Source organism: Scleropages formosus, chromosome 9, assembly GCF_900964775.1.
Source record: "Scleropages formosus chromosome 9, fSclFor1.1, whole genome shotgun sequence".
NCBI classification, from domain to species: Eukaryota; Metazoa; Chordata; class Actinopteri; order Osteoglossiformes; family Osteoglossidae; genus Scleropages; species Scleropages formosus.
In genome coordinates this window covers 28,521,268-28,542,977 of record NC_041814.1, presented here as the reverse complement: position 1 = coordinate 28,542,977, position 21,710 = coordinate 28,521,268, and the positions used below count along the sequence as shown (strand labels likewise).

The following is a 21,710-nucleotide window of genomic DNA, read 5'->3' as shown; positions in this document are numbered from 1 at the left end:
CAAAAATCTACAATTAACTTTGGAAAATTCTGTTGCATTGTGTTATAGCAGATGGTTTTGGACTCATTTATGGAGCTGACAGGAGACCAGGAGAGAAATGGGTCTGAACGAGATTGGTTTGGGACCCTTGTCTGCTGGAGGGATTCAGCAGCTCTGAGGGACTGAGGAAGCTCTTTCTTCCACATTGGGACCAAAACTGAGAACCTGCTGACTTTAAATGTTGGATCCCTTGTGAGAGAGAGTGCCAGAAGTAGAGATCAGTGCACTTGCTAGGGTATAATGAGTGATCAGATCCTGTAGGTGCTGGGGTCAGGGTCCTCCGACTGTTTTAATGTCATTAATTTACAATGCAGGTAAAGTACCATCTCAAAGGGTTCAACAGCAGTGCCACTACTGGGACGTAGTAGTAATTGCAGGATGGGTTCTGCCACACTGCCTGACACATGGGTGCACATTGCCCCCCACAGTCACGTGTAAACAGTTTGGGGACACGACCACACTGAGCACATGAAGAGCAGAGACCCAGCAGCAGGGCTGCAACACACATTTTAATGTAATTGATTCTTTGAGCAAAGGAGCCCTCACATTCCACGCTCAAAACCTCCAAAACACTCAAAGTATTAGGTTACGGTAAAACATGACGATCCAGAAAATTCAGAAAGCGTGGTTTGTTTCAGGTCACTAATACACAACAAGATCATTTTCACTGTTTCAGTTCAGGGTAGGTACCTTGTTTAAGGGCAACTACAGCAGCAAAGGGATGTGCGTCAGGTGTCAACCGACAGCCAAGCCTAGGGTTTTCTATCACAAAAACCCCACGGAAACGTGAACCAAGCGACATTAACGCTCCTCATGATGGCTAAGACGGTGTTAAATTGGCCCAATGGGCAGCAGGAGGCGGAGCCAAATTGTCTGCAATTAAGGATCACATTTTGAAATCAGTAAGAGAAGCTTCCAGTCACTGCAGGATGACCATGTACCCTGTCACAGCTCTGTTCCACCAATAATTTCGGGGTCTCATTGAATTTATATTGACCTGGGACTCTTGTGTCTGGCTGCGTATGTCTCCGAGTCAGATTCTGTCATGGACTGGGGTTGCATCCATGGTGTACCCTACATCACCCCCTTCCGGGATAGACTGGACCCCTCCGAAGAAACTACAAGAGCTGCCCCTTCTCCTCAAAAAGCACCGCTGCAGAATTCCACTTGGACTTTGGCCGTTCGACCTGTTCCGTCTCGTGAATGGCTCTCCACAGGCCATCTGAGGATAACCTCAATTAATAGACAAACAAATGGACATTTAGAAGAAAAAAACCTTTATTTTTCATGCAGCGATGACACTTCTCACATTGACAAGCATCGTGACAAGCAGCGTGTTTACAATTTCAACTGCATACATGAACATCACTTTCCAAACATCTCTCACATATTGTGTATCATAATTGGTGGTTCAACTCTGTCCGTTCACTTAGGAACGCATTTCTTCTCGTTTTACACCTCGTCACTCAGCAGGATATTGAGTGACTGGTTTTGCAGTTTAAGGACAGATCCCCTCCCAAGTTTTTGGACAATGCTGACACGCATGGTGACCCAACAGCGGAGTCTCTCTTCTACCCCAACCCCGTGAGTGACTCAAGACAAACCCGAGTCAAACAGTTCCTCTGACAGAGAGGCTCGACATTGTGCTGAAAGCCTGGGCGCCGTCCACCACTTCCTTCCCTTTGGCTAACAAGAGAAAGGCCGTCACAGCACCTATTCAACACACAACGGGTCGGTTTATTTCACAGGCATGTAGACCGCATGACCCCCCCCTCGACAGCCTGCTTCCTGGTCCCTCCCCCTCCCCCCCCAAAGCAGAGAGGGACTGGCAAAGTGTGGTTATAAGGTCCTGGGACGGGTTAGTGGGACACGCTGCCCAATGAAGGCACAAGAGGGAGAAGATCGATCAGGTTGCCTCCAGCGGACGACAGCCTGCAAAGTAAGAAGTGTTAAGTACTGCTGATGGCCATCAGGGTTCCTGGGGGAGGGGAGGGCACCAACCTGCGAAAGAAAGAGGCACATTAACTTCAGGAGACATCGTCGACACGGCACCATGCAGACGCCGCCCTGTCCCAAGCCATCGGCTCTAGGGATGGGGAGAAATAACAAAAATAAGGTCTGAGAAGGTGTACTTGCGAAGGCAGTCGCTGTAGGAGAGAAGGGTTAGAACCTGAGCGGTGCAACGCAGCCCTGGGAACAGCACAATTCTATCCCCAATGTTCCGGAAAACACACATTCACGGAACACGACAACCTCGAAAGCTACGCTGCACAAAATGGTTCTGCTGCGTTACATCGTACTGGATGTCCAGAAGACACAGTGCAGCCCCAGCTCAGATTACCTTTGACTCCGTGACCAGCAGCTTAATTTCACACAACTCCAAATGAATCCAATTTTTGTGCAATTTTACCCGTAGCATTTGACACCCTCAAAAAGATGGAAAATGGACCAAAAATCAACAGAAAATCAAAACAAATCAAAACCTCCCTGGCTTGAAATAAACCAGCATACCCGAAGTTCAGTAATTAAAGGTCTTTTTCTACAAAGCAAACACTTCCGTTAAGGTACAGAAATGGTCCGGAATATCTTAAGGATCAGCTTTCAAAGAAACGTCACCAATTTAGTCATCCTGTTACAGGATAACCCTACAAACACACTTGTGTTGATGACATAAAATCTTCTTAGAAGATACCAGGAGATTCAATATGAACCTGGATTTCCTTCATAAGCAAATGCTTATTATTTACGCTCACACTGTAGCTAGCAGTAACAAATACATATCATAATCCACAAGATTCATGAGTTAATTCACACAACACACAAACATCAAGACATTTCGTAAAACATTTAAAGAAGTCCTATGGCAGGTGAATTTGTGCAAGAACCACTTATAAAACCAAAAAGGAGAAAGTAGAACAACTACTAAACCATGAGGGGTGGGGGATGGGTGGGAAAAATTTGACTGTTAAAGCGAACAACAAAAACAAAAATTGATAAAAACACAGCAGTTCTGCCATGATCACTCCTTCACAAGGTGTGTATGAAAGGCTTACAGTGCAGGACATTCATCACACATTCAGTTGCTATCGTTTCGGCTATGAAACATAAACCAGCTTCACAAGGCCATCTGATGCGACGCCTCGGGCCACATTTGCGCCCGTACCGTCACCGAGATGTCAAGATTCGGGACCGCTGCACGCTACAAATGACATTAAACACACACACATTGCAGTGGGAGAATGTGAACAGAAGCAGCTACCTGTTTCCAGTTCAGTACATGTCCTTCTCAATGGCACAAGCAATACAGTCTTTTTTTTCAGAACAGATGGAACCTTTGCTTTTCCATAGGGGGAGGGGCATGGTGAAAAGCCAAAGAAAAGGAAGGGAAAAACAGAGAAAAGATAAAGAGGTGAAGGACTCAAACAGATGAAAACGGTGGTGCAAATTGGACCTTAACACAGAAAACACACAAATAGTCAGTTAATAAACAAAACACTTGCTCCTCATACACTCCAGATGTCAGAAAAATCAGGCAAAATCTAAACTGCTTCAGTCAAACCTCCGCTAAAGGTAAACAAAACGCCAGTAGCAGCATCTTTATGTAAAATGTTTACTTAACCGATGCAACAAGGAAATGTACTTAACGGACTGGCAGAGAGAAGGTGGACACGTGTAAACTCAGGGTTCGAAACAGGGATGAACTGAAACATTCGGAAAATCCAACTCCTTTTCGGGTTTTTATTTACACGAGTGAACTGATAATGGTTGTCCCGCATCTTAAAAATAAGCAAACTCCAGTTTGAAACAACAAATGGGACTGTCTGTGTAGTGAGGAAATGTACGCTATCAACAAACGTCATGCTTGAGCTACTCTTAACTTCGGAACATGTAAGACATTCACAGAAGATGAGCTTCACAAATTCAAAGAAAATTTTAAAACCATACTTTTGATAAGACAGTATGCCCAAGTAGCGTAAACACGGACGGTGTGAATTACGCAAACACTGATTTAAATGTCACATCACGTGTGGCCCAAGAGACCACACACGCCTTGGTGAAGTTCGACAGTCGGGAATTCGGCAACGGTGACGTGATTTTGTCTCATTCCAGTTTCTGTGGTGGAAAAATTACAGTTCGTACTGCATGTAGTTCTAAAACTGTATCGATGTTACAGTTATCATACAGTGAACAACCACCAATTTGAGGAAGACACACAGGAAGTGTCTAAATGTGTTGTAGTGTTGTAGTAGTGTGTAGGAAACAAGCCCCAGGTTCCGCTCGGCTCTTTTAGGATGTTCATTAGCGGACCCTGCCGCATCAAGCATGGGTCGCCCTGCAAAGGGTGCGAATCCGCACCATCTATATCTTTACCTAAACCTTCTGATACGATGGGAACGTTTATCCTGGGACATAATGAAAACGCATTTCACAAAATCAAACCCGTCAAAACATTTGCATCTAGTTATCAAATGTTATTGTGAAAGGTTAACGAAAAGAAGCTGTAAAGGAGGCAGGACAGTAAATGTGTCCACTAATAGAAACCAGGAACAAAGGTAAAGAATCTCATATGGTGAGCATGTAATTTTGGTTCAAGAACTCAAGTTTAACCCAGGAAGCACAGGAATATACTTTTTGTACTCCCTTAAACAAAAATATGCCATTGACATGCTTGTCTTGACAGATGAGCTCACACACCAACTCACATAAACACGCTAGTGAAAAAACCAGCCAAAGAATTAGAGGGGAAAAAGATTTAAAAGAAAATGACACTACGAACAATTTAAAGGATGTAAGTGTAACAAAAAGCGATGTGTCAATTCAGTTTCCGTAAATATGTAAAGAAGTGAGTTTGTACTGATCCACTGAGTTTTCCGCCATGTGGTGCTCCTGAACTGACCTCAGGTGCAGAAACAGTTGAGCCACATGCATTTAACATGCAGGAAACAAACCTGAAGATGCAAATCCAAGGAGTATAAGTCAGAGTGGCTAAATGACATTACATGACACCCAGAAAGAAAGGGTTAGCATGGTAATTCCAAATGCAGAAATGACCAGACGACCACAGAAGAACATTGCGGAAAAGGCCCAACAAGTTCCAGCTCCAGTCAGTGATGTGTTTACGAATACTTATTTTAGAACAAAACCGAGTAACTAAAAACCCTTGTTCTCGGGACACACTCATACCACGGGGGAGGGGACTGCAGCGAAATCTAAATATATGTAAGCAAGATAAATCCTTGCAAAATACTTGTTTATCGTTTGTGACTGACATTCAAATTTCAGATGAGATATTTGGCCAAATTCATGCTTAAACACACGAAGCGCAGTAGTGGCACACTGTCTTATCAAAATCGGAGCTTTTTCTTAGTGCTAAACCAAAACAATTACATTTTGCAAATATTAATTGCCAGCAACAGCATTATCGCTCACTATGGGTACAGGGTAAGATCTTACAAATACACATGTTCTCCACTAGGTAGTGCTACAGAAAAGTACAAACTATTTCACAACAGCGCAAGGGTCAAGCAAGGTGACCTTTTTAGAGACTATTAAATACTACCACCTACAGGACCTAGATGGTATTGTCGTAAGGGACAAAAATGTAAAAACGGCAAGAGCCTGATCTCACATCATAACATTATTGTCCCCCGTGAAACCTGCATTCTCAAAATGAGCAGTCTCCCCAAACAAAAGAAAAGTTTGAAAGCTTTCCACCGTAAAAGCGACACCTCCACATGGTTCACTTCATCGAGCGGTGGTATCACAGGAAATGTCAAAAGATGGGAACAACCATTATCGAGAGCGAATCACAGTCTGTCGTCGCTGCGCGTGGCAGTCTCGGTGTCACAGAATCACACCGTTCCCTGTGTGTATCACCCCAGGGCTGCCAGACACACGGGCTATGAGGACAAAGATCAGCGGCCCGCGCTGTGTGGCCCGTCTTTCAGCAGCAGCGGGACGAAGTTCAGCCAAGGCTCCGCCATGATGTCCCAGCAAGAAGCGACCGCCTTCTGTCGGCATCACGTGGATCGACCTCGTTCCGCTCTCAGTCTTCCTCCGTATCACTCTGGCATGGCCGATGAGCCCGCCCCCGAGCTCAGCCGTCAATCAGCGAAACATCGATATGCGACAGATCTATCATGTGCCTGCACAGAACAGCGTTTAGAAGGTGTCAAGCAGACGGCAGCACTGCCAACCCGAGATCATGTCAACCGCAGCAGTAGCGCAAAGCGGTGCTCTGGCAGACACAGGCGACATTACCTGTGGAAGCTCTGCTGGAAGCTGTATGCATGCTGCGGGTTGATGAACTTCGCGATGGCTTTCCGTTGGTGGGGCAACATTTTGAACATCTGCGACAAAAAAGCAGTTGTCTTTAAGGGACCAAAAGGAGGTGGAAGAGCTGCCAACTTCAACTTTGCCCTCAGGCACCGAAGTTAAGCAGGATAGTTTCTCTATTTTCTAGAAATAATAAAGCAAACCATTCAAATGATCAAATAAAAAATTTAACAGTGCAAAATGGAGGAACTGTATGTTTACAGTCAACCAAATGTCTGCAACGTTAAAAAATTAGGATAATAAATATTTATGGTGTTACAAGTAAATCAATATACATATGTAATTAAGAATTTTTACAAGGGCATAAATAAGAGAATGAAACAAGATTTTCAAAACCAAACATGTCAACTTCTGCAAGCATGTCTTGACAACTGTGACAGGAGAAATGCAAAAACAGCGCACTACTGACAGTCTACAATCCCAGCAGGAAAAAGGTCAGAAAAACACAGATTAAAATGTACAGTGAACTAAACTGATGTTACAGTATTATAAAACAGTACACAGTACATCAATGATCAGACAAGAGCTGCTACTCTGATTTTAAGCTGAATTTTAAGTTTCCTACATTTTTGTGCTAGTACTAACCATGTCAGTTATAAATATTAAATCATTTTACATGGACCAACCTGGCTCACGTAAGAAACAATTTTCCGAAATGAAATTTCCAAAGCATTCCAGGAAGACCAATAAATTTTAATTCTTATAAAAATTTGAAATTCATCTCAGGACGTGAACACGGTAGCGAAGTCATTACTAAAACTGAACTATAATGAGTACAGACTACAGAGATCATTTCCAAGTGAAGAAACATTTTCATAAGCGGCAGAGAACCAAGAACCAAAAGTGCAAAGAAGAGTCGTGGGTCATCGGTACGCAACGAGATGCATTCGGAAGCTTCCAAATGCTGCACGTCAAACTAAGACGCATTTGCCGTTTCAGCTTTTGGCAAGGCATATGAATCGCGCTGCTCTCTCGACCTCCGTCGCCTCAATGCCGAGAGACGGGGCAGACCCCCGGGGCACTGAAGGCACCCGATCCTCGTGACAGCAGTTGAGGACAGTCCAGTTGACCCATGACAGGTTAAATTAACTGAGGAAAAGCTGCCACTTTGTGTATGCATCTCTGTTGTGTGTGTGTGAGAGAGAGAGAGAGAGAGAGAGAGAGAGAGAGAGAGAGAGAGAGAGAGACACACACACACCCCCCTACCTGGATGGGCCCAATTGACATGAGCAGGTTCTTCAGCTGGACGTCAGTAGTTGAGGAGGACAGGCCCTCAATGGACACCCCGCACAGCTGGTTCTCCGGGGGTCGTGCAGTCTGCCTGACGGCCATGGGTCGGGCACGGCCACGCCCCACCTGAGCTCCACCAGATGCCCCTCGACCACGCCCCTGCACAGCAAAACAACCACCTTCAGACATCGGTGACTTCGATAAAGGAATAAAAAGCGCTCGACTTCACACAGGCTATAAAGAAACTGGTACGGTGCAGCACAGGAGCACAGAGGTGATGCCACTATTAAAGGGGCAACTGTTGTACCCTCAAGAAAGGCATTTAGCGCCAACTTCAGCAAGCTCATTTGAACTGGCATAAACAATGTAACTGCATGCTGTGAAATCCTGTATGGGAGAGTCACACGATTAATTCAGCCTTAAAGCACTACAGCAGTGACTGTTCACTGCACAAACTGTCTATACAGCTCATGAAACTGGTTTGCAACTTCATTTCTAAACTGAAGTCAGTGTGTAACCTGCACAACTAATACAAGCAAATGCTAATGTATAAGCAAGTTTAGCCAAAGGTTTCGGTGACCACCATTTATACTGTCCTCTTTATCCAATGGCCCACCTGCAAAAGTAAAGAATCTGACAGATTCACTTTTCCAACAGAGTTGAAAAATCGTGCAGCCAACAGCATGCAATAGCATGTAGGGAAGTGGGGGGGTGCCCTGAGCACAAACACCCGCACCCCATTCCTCTTTGCAAACATGGCAGCCATTCAGTGCTCTTTTCTCACCATATTTGCTCATGTTTTCAATTTCATTTTTGTAGCAATGCTCATGCTTAGCCTCCCCTTACAAGAGCAGCAGCAAAGAAGCCTTTGTCAAAGCCAGAGAATACCAACAGTACAAGACAGAAACGTCATGTAAAAGGCCCAATTCCCTCACCACTGTACCACCTACTGGCCAAAACACGTCTGAACAAAGCACTGAGCCCTACTCTAGCGGAACTATGCAGTGGGACACGAGACACTGTCATGCACTGACACGGTGCATGTGGACCAACCCGGTTCTGCAGAGGGGCCCCTGCAGAGCCTCTGCCAATGTGGGGAGTGAGCTGCTGCAGGTTCTGCTGGTGAGGCTGTAGCTGTGGCAGGGCGGCAGGACCCACAGTGACTTTCCTTACGGGGACCTGGCGGAGCTGGGGGGGCGGCCGTACCCGATGCTGGTGTTGCTGCTGAAGCGGGGGGCCGACATCGGCATTTGCTTCACCTCCCTGGGGGCACAGACCACAACTTTGCTCAGTAACACTTGTCAATCAAGCCTGATCAAACAGGTGGCATAGTGGTTGGCGTCACCGCTCTCAACTCAAAGAATGTGGTACTCACCCCGAGTTGCTGCAGTTAAAACACAAAAATTACCCAGCTGTATATGACTAAATCACTAAGTCTCAACACAGTGGGCTGCTTGGGAGAAAAGTGTTTGTTAAATAATGACAGTGCGAGACAGTCGAGACACTGTCAGACTTTCCCAGTGCTTCCCAGCAAACACCAAAATTCATGACATCTCAGGTGCAGAAAGTCAGCGGCATCAAGACAAACAACTGGACACAGATGGAAACGACAAAACCCCAAATGCTGCAGTATGATGCCAAAGACTGGCACACTCGCCCCCCCCTCCCAGCCCCAGTCATCTGAAAGGCTGGGTTTGGTCCAGCTGCCTGTCCAAAGTGATGCTCTGGGCCCTCTCCACAGACTCCGCTGCGGGACATGTCTGTCACTGCGACGTTTTCATTTACACACACACATACACAAACAATGCTGTGGCATGGGACCTCTTCCCTCTTAAAAACATTTTACAGATTCACTGTCTGCAGCCAGGTAAACGGACTAATCCTCATCGGCAGGAACCACAGCCCCGGATTACACCCGTCCGATGCTAAGCGGCATTACGATGGAGTGACATCACTTGATACCCCCTCGATTCATCTTCCATCCAGGCTTTGTGCTCCCGTTACCCCCTATTATTCCTTCTGAAAAATTAATTTCCCTTATCTGGAGCTAAGCTTCCCAAATCCAAATCCGCCAAACTGGCAATTCTTTCTTCACAGGTATTATGGAGCAGCCCCATCACCCGCCCCCCCAAACAAAGCTTGCCGTGAAAGATTAATTGCATGTCTCGGAGTGACATTAAATTTGCGCACACCTGAAAGATGGCTGACATGCGGCTGCTCGTTGGGGAGATAACATTGTCAGTCTGGCCGAGGGTGACGGCGGAGGGGCGTCCCACGGTAGCATCGAGCGCAGATCTGCCTCGGCACCCCCCCCAGCCCCCTGCTCGCATGTCTCCAGCAGCCTTCAGGCATCTGCGCGCAGGTTTCTATTAGTGCTGACAGCGTGCTATCTTCATCGACAGCATGAGCTGCGCTCCTGTGCATTGTTCTCTGGGCGATTGCGAGATGGTGGTGGTGTGTGCGCGCACGCACGCATGTGTGAAGGGGGCTGTTCCAAGCACAGCTTGACAAGTGAAGCCACTTTGGGTTGAAAACCTGCAGATGAAATCCTTTCCACAGCTCTCTCAATTTGGACAGCAATACAGGAATTAAGGCTGTCGCAGTCATTTGTCAGAGAAAAGAAATAAAATTTAATAAAAAGGACAGAAATCCACAAGTGAAATATCATATAGGTCTTCTGTGTCTCTTCCTCCTGCCTTAAATCCCCTGAAGGAGAGACACCCCCTGGTTCCTAAGACTGCATCGACCTTTAAGCGATACGCACTTCACGTTTCACTCTGCGGATAAATGTCACTATGCTTAGTTAACGTCTAGCACAACGCGTGCTTTTTCGGCGCCGTGACGACGGGGTCGCGTGCAGCTGGAGCAGGGCCTTCTTAGACAGACCGATCAATTCCCCCCTGTGTCAGAGAACAATTAAACGAGCTGGACAGGATACAAAATTAAAATCTGCTGACCATAAATTGTAACACAAGCACCCATCTGTGTGACATCAACAACCACTTGGCCAATACAGTGTCCTGGTGATCGAGTCCATCCGAGAAACACAGGTTACGAGGTGTGCTACACCCTGGATGGAATACCAGTCCACCAAACAGCCACCACACACAGTTATTACATCACACATATTAAGGACAAGGTAGAGTCATCAATTCACCCGAAACATGTTGCTGGACTGTGGGAGGAAAGACAGGAATATGACAAGAACACAGAGCCCACACAGACGGAGCTGTACTTAAGGCGACGCTGAAGCACACAGGTCGGAAGCAGTGAGGTACTAGCACTATCTGAACAACGCACAACTCATCACGTTGAAGCCCAATACCCTGATCCTGTCTACACATCCCTTCATTGCCAAGACCCTGTTATATTTGTGCTCAAGGGCACATTTAGTTGGGGGCAAAATGCAGAGTTAGTCACAGGCAGTAGAACCTCACGTACCCCTCCGAGCAGTTTGACCACGCGGACCTTCTGGGGCACCTGCAGGCCTTCACGTCCTCCGGAGTTTGCCCGTTGCATCACAGTCCTCTTCACCCCAGGTTTGAGTTCATGAGGCCGTAGTTGGGCCACAACACCCGGCACCTCCCTTCCTCCCTGCGGTTGCTGCTGCTGACTAGGAACGGGTGCTAGAGAGGAGTAGGCCTTGCTGAGGTTCTGTGGGTTCTGGAACTGGGGCCCCTGTCTCATGGGGCCCCTGGCCTGCTGTGGGCTGATCCCAGGGCCCTGCTGCTGCTGGGGTCTTATGTTGTGCTGGGGGGTACTAGGCCAGCACTGCACTGGGGGCTTGTTCAGGAGCAAGCGAGCCTTCACATTGGGCCTGGGTGTGGCAGCAGGGGCAGGGCCGCCGGGTGGCACGGCCTGCACCGCACCATTAGCGGATGGTGCCTGCTGGGGCTGGGGCTGAGATGTGTGGAGCTGTGCAGCTGTGGGCTGGGGTGCCTGCGCCTGTTGCGCCTGCTGCTGTTGAGCTGTGATGCGCTCCAGCAGCTCTTTCTTTCTCATCCCAGCCTGCAGCTGTCTGCGCAGTTCCTTCCGTTTGAGGATCTCCTCGCGCAGACGTTTTTGCTCCTCAATCTTCAGCCGGTACAGCCTCGTTTCCTCATCCTCCTCTGGGTCCTGAAGTGAAGGGAACCCAGACAAAGGTGGCCTAGTTAGCATCTCAAGCCAACTCACCATGCAGAGAGTTTGAAAAACAGCACCAGGGCAGCGGTACAAGGGTTGCGGAATGGTTACAGAAGGTACAGAAGGTCAGTGCGTTAATCTCGGATTGATCTGAAGACACTCCTAGCGAGCTGAACTGGCTACGGTTATTGATCTGCTGCGCTGGACCCCAGCAGCCTTATTTACAGCATAATGAGGTCTAACGAACTGCATGACCATGACCTTTTGGGGCTGTACTCCATCTTGGGAACGGCAAGTTTTAGGGTGGCTCACCTCAGGCTCCGCCTTCAGAGCAGGAGGAGCAGCGGGGGTCTCTGGCTTGGCCTTCTGGACCATGGGCTTCTCAGGTGGCCGGCTGGCAATGGGCGGAGGCTCGCTTTTAGGCTCAGGCTTAGCTGAATGCTGGGGGCCGACGGTGCTGACACTAGTAGGGGCCACTGGAAGCTCACGGAGGTTACTGTTGCGCTGGAGGGCCTGGACTTGCTGGATTGGAGGCTTGATCACATTGGGGGATGGAGAATTCTGTGTGGGACACGAACCCTGAAGTTCACATACTGCTTACCACACCATGAGGAAAAGCACTCAGATCAAACTGCAACCACTAACACAAAGTTGTGCAGATAAGCAGAGATGTAAATTTTCATAAGGAACGGTAAGACAAAAGATCTGTATGGGTACGGGAATAAATCTGACAGTCCAATTGGCCACTTGTTACACTTAAGAGTTTTTAAAACCCAAAATGCATATCTGTCCTCAGTACAAAGAATTTCTGGCAGAACACTGGGCAGTGAGGCTATACAATAGTTGCACAGTAGAGTAAAAATACTGTGCAATACAGCAGGGTAAGGTACACAACCACTGACCATTCAGAATATGGTACTGGTTGGTAGTAGCCAAGTTGGTCTCAGGATCCAGTGATGATCAGATGAGGATACAATGAACATGCAAAAGCACATTTTAAAAATGTACATTTCTTCAAAGCAGCGGTTAGGATTAAACCTAAGCAGTGGGTCAAACATTAGAATATACAATAACTTTTTACTGTTAAAGAGCAGAAAAGTGTGTCTAGTTATGCTGCTGCGGGGGGAGGAGGGGGGGGAGAAAAAAAAAAAAAAAAAAAAAAAAAAAAAAAAAAAACCCCATATGAGCCTGAGCTTCAGGTCTGACCTGAACACAGATCAAGGAAACCAACTTTTACAACTGTAAAGCAAGGGGCTACTGAGGGAGAGAAAAAAAAAAAAAAAAAAAAACCAATTTAGCAACCCTTCTTCAGTGTCGATAAACACCTCCGGGTCTAAACCAGCAAAGTAAGAACCTATCACAGTATAGTGCATCACCAGCAATGACCAGCTAACTTCCTCAGTTTTTGACAAAACTGCAAATTATATTCAAACAGCATCATACATTTCTGTTTTTACGTTTCAGGGACACAAAATGACGGATGGATTGGGAGTCGGGTCAACTAATCAACATCTTCTGAGCGCTAAGTATTAACACAGCATGACTCCAGTTGCGATGCGACTGTTTAAACTAGAGGATCTAGGAAAAGAAGAAGCGATAACATCAAGACAACACGCAGGACTCTAAATTTGGGTGTTGGGATGCCAGGTGTATGCAATACACCACACACACACACCTATTGTTGCCCCCTACATTTGAAAGCCACTCTTTCCTATCTAGAAATTAAGACCCAACAGGCTACATTATGGATTCAGAAAAAAGGTTGGCTACAGTTGGGAATGATCGGTATCCGGCTTGCAATTACCATCCTAGGCTTAATGAGGCCCGATCTCATCGAAGGCCGCTGCGCCCGGGGCGGTGGCTGAGGGTGGTGGCGGAGCGGAGGCTGGACGCCGTGCGGTGGCTGCCGGAAGGGAGGCTGGAGCTGGGTGTGGCCCAGAGGCCTCAGCTCGCCCAGGTGATGTGGAGCGTGGTGCTGGGGGGCCTGGAGTTGGGACTGCGGGAGCGGAGAGGGCAGGTCCTGGCGCTGGTGAGGGTGCTGCTGCTGGTGCTGCAGGGGCTCGTGGTGCTGGGGCTGCCCATGTGGTGGAAGGTGCATCATGCCCTTCAGAGTCGGAGAATGAGGAGACACACAGACATCATTTAGCAACTGGACTGACTCAGTTCAAAGGAAATACAACAGGGTCTCTCCCGGGTCTGTAACCTGCACTCTAAGTTCATTTATCCCTGCTGCTTAGCCATGAAGCCGCCTGCTGCCCAGACAGACACAAAGACCAAGAGGGACCCGTCATGTCCCTCCACCAACATCTCCATGCTTTGTGATGCTGGCCGCTTTCTGGCGCGCTTCTCCTCCCTGCGTTTCGCATCTTCTGCATTCAACGCACACTTTCAGCCTCGTCACACAACATAATGCAGCAATTTGCCCTTTCGTCACATAACCTTTTGTCATTTCTTTGTCCATTTAGAAAGCAGAAAGCAGGACGCCAGGGAACCCAGCGGGGAGGTTCTGAATATTAACACAGATATAAAACCTCACGGCGGTCGGGCGCCACGACTAATATCCTCATTTACATGATAATGATAAAATTAAAACGCCAAAACAATTGCTAAATTGGCACATGAATAAAAATGCAATCAAGAGCGAATGGCTGCAACACTACTGACACAGGTGAAGGACAGAATGAACCATACGAAAAGCAAGATTTTGGCCTTTCCAGTGTAAACAATCTCCTCAGATACAGAATTTCACCCCAGCATTGGGACAAATGTATTTTAAACCCAGTGTTTTGGTAACAAGGAACTACAGTTCCCACCTAAATGTCACGCCACTGCTAAATGGGGGTGTGTCATAGCTGCACCGGACCAATTTCAATTCCAATAAGTAGCGAACTGACAGCGCCAGTCATTGAACAGTATAACCCATATGTGCGCTTAAATAAAAACCGAGCACTAGAGGGCACTCCAGTCTGCAACTTTAGATCTACCAGTACAATCAAACTGAACAAGCTGGAGAAGAGGACTAACTTGTCTCAGATGCCGTCCCAAACCCACGATGCCTCATTTAGTAAGGGACTTCTCTGAAACTGTGACAGACGCAAAAGCATATTAAACTTTTAAAGTAAAGAATAAAGCTTTTCAGGTGATGGTGGACTCATTCATACACAAAAAATGTTTGGGCCCCCTCAATCCCTCTCTCCTAAGGGGCTGACCAACAAGAACCAAGATACACAGCCCTGGAGCGAGAGCTTGTGAAGATAGACCAAAGAACAAAGCATGGCAGTGGTGTGTGCTGTAGGACGACTGTGTTCCACTTACTCTCTGCCATACCTGCATGCCGAAATGCATGTGCTGCGGTGCAAAGGGTGGGCCCTGCTGGGGAAACTGCTGCTGGCGAGGAGGCGCAAAGGGCTGCCGGGGTGCCGGGGGCCCGTGTTGCCCCAGGGGGCCCTGCAGGGGCGGCCCGGGCCTGGGGGGTTCCCGTTGGAATATGGGGGGTGGCTGATGCTGCTGTTGCTGAGGCATAGGCTGCTGCTGCAGACCGCCGCCGCCTGGCTGGTTGAAACCCATGACACCCTGGCCGGGTAAAGCGTGCCCATGGCTCATCAAGGGGGCGGGGCTCTGCTGGTCAAACATGTGCTGACCTGGGAACCTTGGCTCTATCAATTGGGGATGTGAAAGGCAGAAAGGGAATGATGTGGGTCTCAACCACTAATAACCACTCTAAACATTTTAGAGAAGCAAGAGCTAAAAGGTACAGGAAAACACAAGAAAAGTTCTCGTGCAACACTTCAGGCAGCCTTGAGTGAAGTCAAAATTGTTAGTCAACCAAACACTTGTTTACAGGTTTTCTGTTGACAAACAGCAAGAAGCCACACCCATTACTATAGGAATCAGCATGGATCTCGGTGTGCTACAGGGCGAAGCATGCTCTTGTGGTGAAACAGCATATCTTTGCTTCTGAGAAAGTGCTGCAGGGAAGCTGAGTGCAAGGTACACCTCAGACTCACCACTGATGAAGAAAGGCTCTCTCTCCTGGGGCAGTAAGGGTGCCCCCCAGGGCTCAGGGTGGTGGGGCCTCTGTGGAGGAGTGAAGTTGCGAGGAATATGCTGCTGAAAGTCCGCTGGTCCCTAGAGGAGCGAACAATGGAGAAAGTCACAAGGGGGTGGACCCAAAAGTTCTGAACTACTCCTCCTGACCGTACCAGAAAGTTCTGCTTCCTTCTAGATTAGCAAACAGAAAAAACAGTTCAAGTGAGTTTGCGCAGCAAAGAATGTACCGATTTACATGACACTTTACTCCAAGGCAACTTAAAATGTTGGCTTTATACATTACAGCTACTCATTTATACAGCAGAGTAATTACTGTGTCAATTCAGGGTAAGTACCTTGACTAAAGGGCACAACAGAATGAGCAACGGTTTGGACTCATGTCTATTTACTGTAAAGGAACAGTTCTAACCACTACGCTACTATTTTTTAAAGCAGTTTCCGGAAAAAAATTACCTTGATCCGAGGTACAGCACATCTGGTTACATTCCATGTACTTAACCACACAGTGTACTCTATGGCCATATAAACCTATCAAAATTCACTGCATATCCACAAAAAGTATGTCAGCTCTGCCATTTCATTTTATTCGTTCTAGAGTTTAAAGCCCATAAGTTCAAAGTCAATAAACAGGCATGAGGACTATATGTTCTTAGAGAAAATTGCACTCCCCCCCCAGGAAGATTAAAATGATTGGAAAAATTAGCCTAACCATGAAAGACAGACATGAGGGAACACTTCATTTCTCTCCCAACTCCATAACCTTGCATCACCCCATCTGTCTCCCAGCCTGGAGAGATTCCACATGATCTTGCCAATATTTACCACAATGCTGACAGATTATATTTATTCAGTGTGTGAATTATATTGACACACATACATATACATACACGCAAAGCAGCTGGGTGTGCCCAACACTTACCAAAGCCCTGCATATGTAATGTTACAGTAAAACAGAAAAACTATGCAATATAGTCAAGAGTCAACAAAAAAAACTGTATTAATAAAAGGACTAAGTGGTATGACATGCCTTTGACTTCCAAACTTAAGACGAACACGTCTGTCTGTGCGTTCAATTTATCGCCAGCTCTAATTTGAATGGTCACCACAGATGGCCTTTATTTGCACTCTTCAACAAGCTGCCTCTATCACTCACAGTTCAGTGTGACCAGTGTAGCATGATTCTTTAGTGTCATTTCTGCTCCAAATAGGTTCATGTTTAAATGGCATTTATGGCACAACTTGGCTTTTAAGACTAGGTGAGCAGTATGATTATTTTTTGCTTATCCTACTCATGATGGGTTCAAAATCAGAAGTTTGTTGGTTCTTTCTTTGTTTTAGCCCTGATGATGCTTGCTCTGTACAAGCTCCCTCTGTCCCTCGGAGCTGATGAATAACTCCCAGCATTCACAAAAGGTTTCACACCCATCTTTCTCCTGATCTTGCCATTTGGTATTTGAATGTCACTTCCATAGCCAGCTATTTGAGCACTGTGATCCAGCAACATGGTGGTGTCATTTACATTTATTCATTTAGCAAATGCTTTTCTCCAAAATGACATACATCTCACAGAAAATACAATGTGCGCATTGTATTAGCAAAAGAGAGACAGAAACGTGATTCTACAGCAGTTACTTTTCACCATATGAACGCACCAATGTACATCACACAAGCAGCTGCACAAAAAGTTTACCCAAATAATCGTGAATTCCTAATGACATTCCGAGCAAATTACTTTTTTTAAAATAAACATTTACATTACAGGAGTAGCTGTGTGAAAGTTTATTCATTATTCAACAGTAATGACCTCAAAGTTACAGAGCATGAACATTAACACATTACCTGAACTTAAGCGATCATAGGAGAAGCGAGTCCGGAAGAGGCGAGACCATTTTTAACGAGCTGTGATTTTGAAAGTCATACGTCTATCTAAAGCTCTTCATGTGCTGTTGGACTTTTTATGCGTTTGAACATCATTTTGGTGTCTGCTAAATGCATTATTCACATACCCATAACAATTAAAAACCAAGCTCACCAAAGTGTCATTTCAACCTACAGCTTCCCCAAAATGTAGGCCTATGGTTCATCAACATTGTTCTATTAACAAAATCTATTTGATAATAGAACTGAAACGTAAATGAACAAAGGAAGTAACAACTGAACAACCATTATTCCTTGCAAGAGAAGTCCCATCATCTGTTTAATCTGTCGTATAGCTTAATGCAAAAGGCACCCCAGAAAAGCAGTGCTTAACTTCTTATGGAAGACACGATAAGATTCCTGTAATCCTTTCAACGAGTTAGGAACCACTTTGATTCGGCCTTTATTCTGTTAAATATCCCTGTCGCTTAAGAAATTAACCTTTCTTCACCATTTGATGATTAACCCAAATTAGACCCATACCTATTCCCAGCCATTGTAAGCTGTACGATGCTATCAATGCTAATCCTCGTTTTTTCACAAGTAGTGATGACTGTCGCCAGGCCGCTTCAATACAGCTAAGATTCCAAGCCTTAAGTTGCTTAACAGAAAGGTAATCGACACATGGTGGCGCAGACAAAGGCGATCAAAATGCCTTTCGCCTACTTTTCATCCTTTCATTCAGAAGGTCAGCTCCAATTGCGCACAGTAGACTTTAGAACAGACAAGACAATAAGCACACATAACCCCTGGTCCCAAATCCATAAAACGATGGAAAACAGGGGTTATCGCACCAGTAAAGAGGCAAATGAGATCAAGGACAGAGGTTCTTTTCATACTGCTGCAACATTTGGCCATAGAGGTCAGGTAACTTGGGAGTTTCTTTCTGGAAATAGACTAACTTCATTAAGATAAGGGTTAAGGGTTCAGCAGACCACTGAGTAAAAAAAGACTTACTGTACATTGGCAAATGTGGTGTAAGACTGCACTACACATGAACAAGTTTTATTATTTGATTTTTATTAGTTTTATTATGCACATGAGGACTCATCCGAAATACTGCACAATTAAAGAATAATTCAATGTCAAAAAACATAAAAAGCAGTGCCAACTATCCCGTGACCTGTTCACACTTATTTATCAATCACTGACCATCCCAAACTAATTACTTAAAACAGCAAGAATTCTTGATCATTGTATTTTTCTTGCCATTTAACATTAAACCTCAACTAGACCACTTCCACACCATTAACAGCACAACCGCGATAACCAAAAATGCAAAGGGGATGAAATAAATGCAAAGAGGGGCAATCGGTTCTGGACGAATAACTTACTAGATGAATTTCCTATGCAGCTTCAACAATGTGTTTGAGCAACGCAGTTTTAACGCAATTCACCAAATTAAGTTTTAAACGATAGGCGGGATTAATATTTAAACACTTCTGCTCTCAGAAAACATTCAACAGAGCCACAGTGCAGATGGAGGCCTCCTCCTATGATTAAATTTGAACGCTTTGAATGATAATGTATGATAATCACGATTAATCAGATGCCCACTAGCAAATGGAAGTTGCTTGGCGTTTTGTCACCTGCATTTTAAATTGCACCCCCCCACACCCATCCCCATGCCAGGCTGATGACCAATGACAGCAGAGCGGCGGGGTGGGGAGACTGACTTCATGCTGCATCTGGTCTTTGCTGAAGCTCATCACATCATCAAACTGTCTACCCATACGCTGTTCTTAAAAAATCTGCCATTACAGACTGACAATTAAAAACATCGGTACAACTAGGGGGATGAGTGTACCATGTTTGAGAAAGCAGCATCGCCGGCCACAAACAGACATACAACAACTACTACTCTCCCAATTCACCATTTGCATAAACTGTCACAAAACCTTTTCTTGAGGAAGTGTCAATCAGGCACACCTGCTTCCTGGAGGCACTGTGCGGGAGAGCCACACAGGGGGGTGTTCGGCAACGCGTGTCCAATACGGCAATGTGCCCACGGCACAACGCTAAGAGCGCAGTCACAAACACACAGCCCCGGACGTCCCAGCTACGCACCTGAACGATTGTGGCGCAATCCTCCAGTGACTTACTTCCATTCTTCACAACATGACAAGCACTGAAACACTAATGAGCTCATTTTCCAGCATCCCTGAAGCGCTCATTTATACAAAACAAAAAAATTTTCACTAATTTTGTCCAGCAGCAGGCAGGGTGGGTTTCCCCCCATACACCCAAATTGAAAAAGTGCTTGCCACTAAAACCCTCATGCATAAATGAAACTGAAAATGGCACAAGAGCTGCATGCCACTGGAGACGCCGACTGTTGTCAACAAAGATGTGTGGGCAAGCCACATGATGACTGCTCACCGGGAATCTCTGGGGCACCACTGTTGGCCGAGGAGGGTTCTGCGCGGGCATCAGGGGAACTGCAATGACAGGAAAGTCACTGTTAGACATTTAAATATTATCAGTCTTTTAGAAAAAAGCACTGCCTGCATGGTGCTGAAAATGCGTGACCAGAAACATATTTGTAAGTTTTCAAATTTAGCTGACACTCCAAAGGAACAGATTAAAACACAACCAGATGTATATCACCCCATTTTCATTACAAGTCCAATATAAGAGTGCATAAAGACAGGGGAGCACATTAACACCACAAATGGTTAAGACACATGGAGAAACACACACGCACACACTGCCAATTGGCAAGAGAGCCACGGGTGCCATTAAAGATGACTAGAGGCCATCTCTGACACGCCAGAGAGCCTCTCCCTGCCTTGGGGGCAAGTCCCAAACCCTGTACACTTCCACTGCGGGTAAGGACACCACTCTGCCTGCTGGGACCCCTTCCCTTTATCAATTTATTTACTTGCTCCCTCAGAAAGTGCCCTTATTCTAATTGTTTTCTGACACGGTGGCACAGCAGAGTACCATGGTCTCACAGCACCTGGGTTGTGCCACTGGACATGGGCTGATCCCCACTCACTCTGGAGTTGTACATGTTCTCCTTATGTTTGTGCGGCTTGCTACCAGGTGCTCTGCCTTCCTCCCAGTCCAAAGATGTGCATTTCATTTAACGGATTCTTTTCTCCAAAGCAATGTACATCTCATAGAAAATGCAATGTGTACATTAGCAGAAAGAGACAGATGCAGACGCATGATTCTTATGTACAGTTTGTTTCTTTCCAGGTGAACTCTTGACTGAAAACACTGCCATGTCTGTGAGAAAGAGACAGCAACAGAGCAAGACAGAGGGGAGGAATTTAGTGTGTCCAACACCAAGTCACTTTGAATAAAGGTGTCAGCTAAACACTACATAAGTCATTTCCACTGTTTTTTTAGGGGGGAATCTGCTAATACTGTAAGTATATAACATTTATGCCTGTTTGTACAGTGGGATGTTTACTGAAGAAACTCAAATTTATTCATTTACCTAATGCTATTCTCCAAAGTGACTTATAATTTAAGCTACCTACGATTAGTCACGTATACAGCTGGGTATTGATTTCTGGAGCAATTTAGGCTAAGTACCTTGGTCAAGGGAACTACAGCAGAAGAGATCTGAACCCGAGACCTTCAAATTCCAACACTACAGTATCATATAGCGTCCCCTTGAACTCAAATTGAGAACCCAGTTCTAGGTTTTAAAACAGGAAATGTGGTCCTGAGAGACAACTCCGCAACCCTTCGATTAATGAGCCTACTGATTTAACATCCGAACCCTTCCCGTCACTTCCACCAGAAAGCCAGAGCAGAGACGCTACGCTGAACAACGACTACGTGGACAGCAGCAACTGTTAGAGCCCAGCTGAGCGCACCTGATCAGGTGGGAGAACCAAACCGAACCTAGTATGGCAGTGGCAGCTGGTCAGTGAGCAAATAGGCCGTCGACAAACCGCTGGCAGCCGCCCTGCAGCTGGATGTCAACACCGCTTTCACAGGGCTGTCTGAGCACCTTATCAGGTAAATTGACACTAACAAACACACTCCTGGCAAGACTGTCT

At 46.1% G+C, this 21,710-nt stretch overlaps 1 protein-coding gene across 2 annotated transcripts in view; it reads right to left on the bottom strand.

The window, feature by feature from the left end:
• Positions 1-1,310: 1,310 nt before the first annotated feature.
• rbm33a (RNA binding motif protein 33a) overlaps positions 1,311-21,710 on the bottom strand; it is a 35,178-nt gene continuing 14,778 nt past the window's right edge. Inside the window, exons 10-19 of one of the 2 annotated variants that reach the window (XM_029254542.1) lie at positions 20,074-20,132; positions 15,735-15,855; positions 15,043-15,383; positions 13,532-13,831; positions 12,040-12,288; positions 11,047-11,721; positions 8,659-8,868; positions 7,582-7,764; positions 6,301-6,389; positions 1,311-6,185 (exon numbers count right to left, since the gene is read on the bottom strand). In XM_029254542.1, the coding sequence (XP_029110375.1) occupies positions 6,137-6,185; positions 6,301-6,389; positions 7,582-7,764; positions 8,659-8,868; positions 11,047-11,721; positions 12,040-12,288; positions 13,532-13,831; positions 15,043-15,383; positions 15,735-15,855; positions 20,074-20,132 (2,276 nt within the window). In that variant the 3' untranslated portion in view covers positions 1,311-6,136. The remainder of the gene's footprint in view (positions 6,186-6,300; positions 6,390-7,581; positions 7,765-8,658; positions 8,869-11,046; positions 11,722-12,039; positions 12,289-13,531; positions 13,832-15,042; positions 15,384-15,734; positions 15,856-20,073; positions 20,133-21,710) is intronic. The other variant, XM_029254543.1, reaches the window with a different exon arrangement.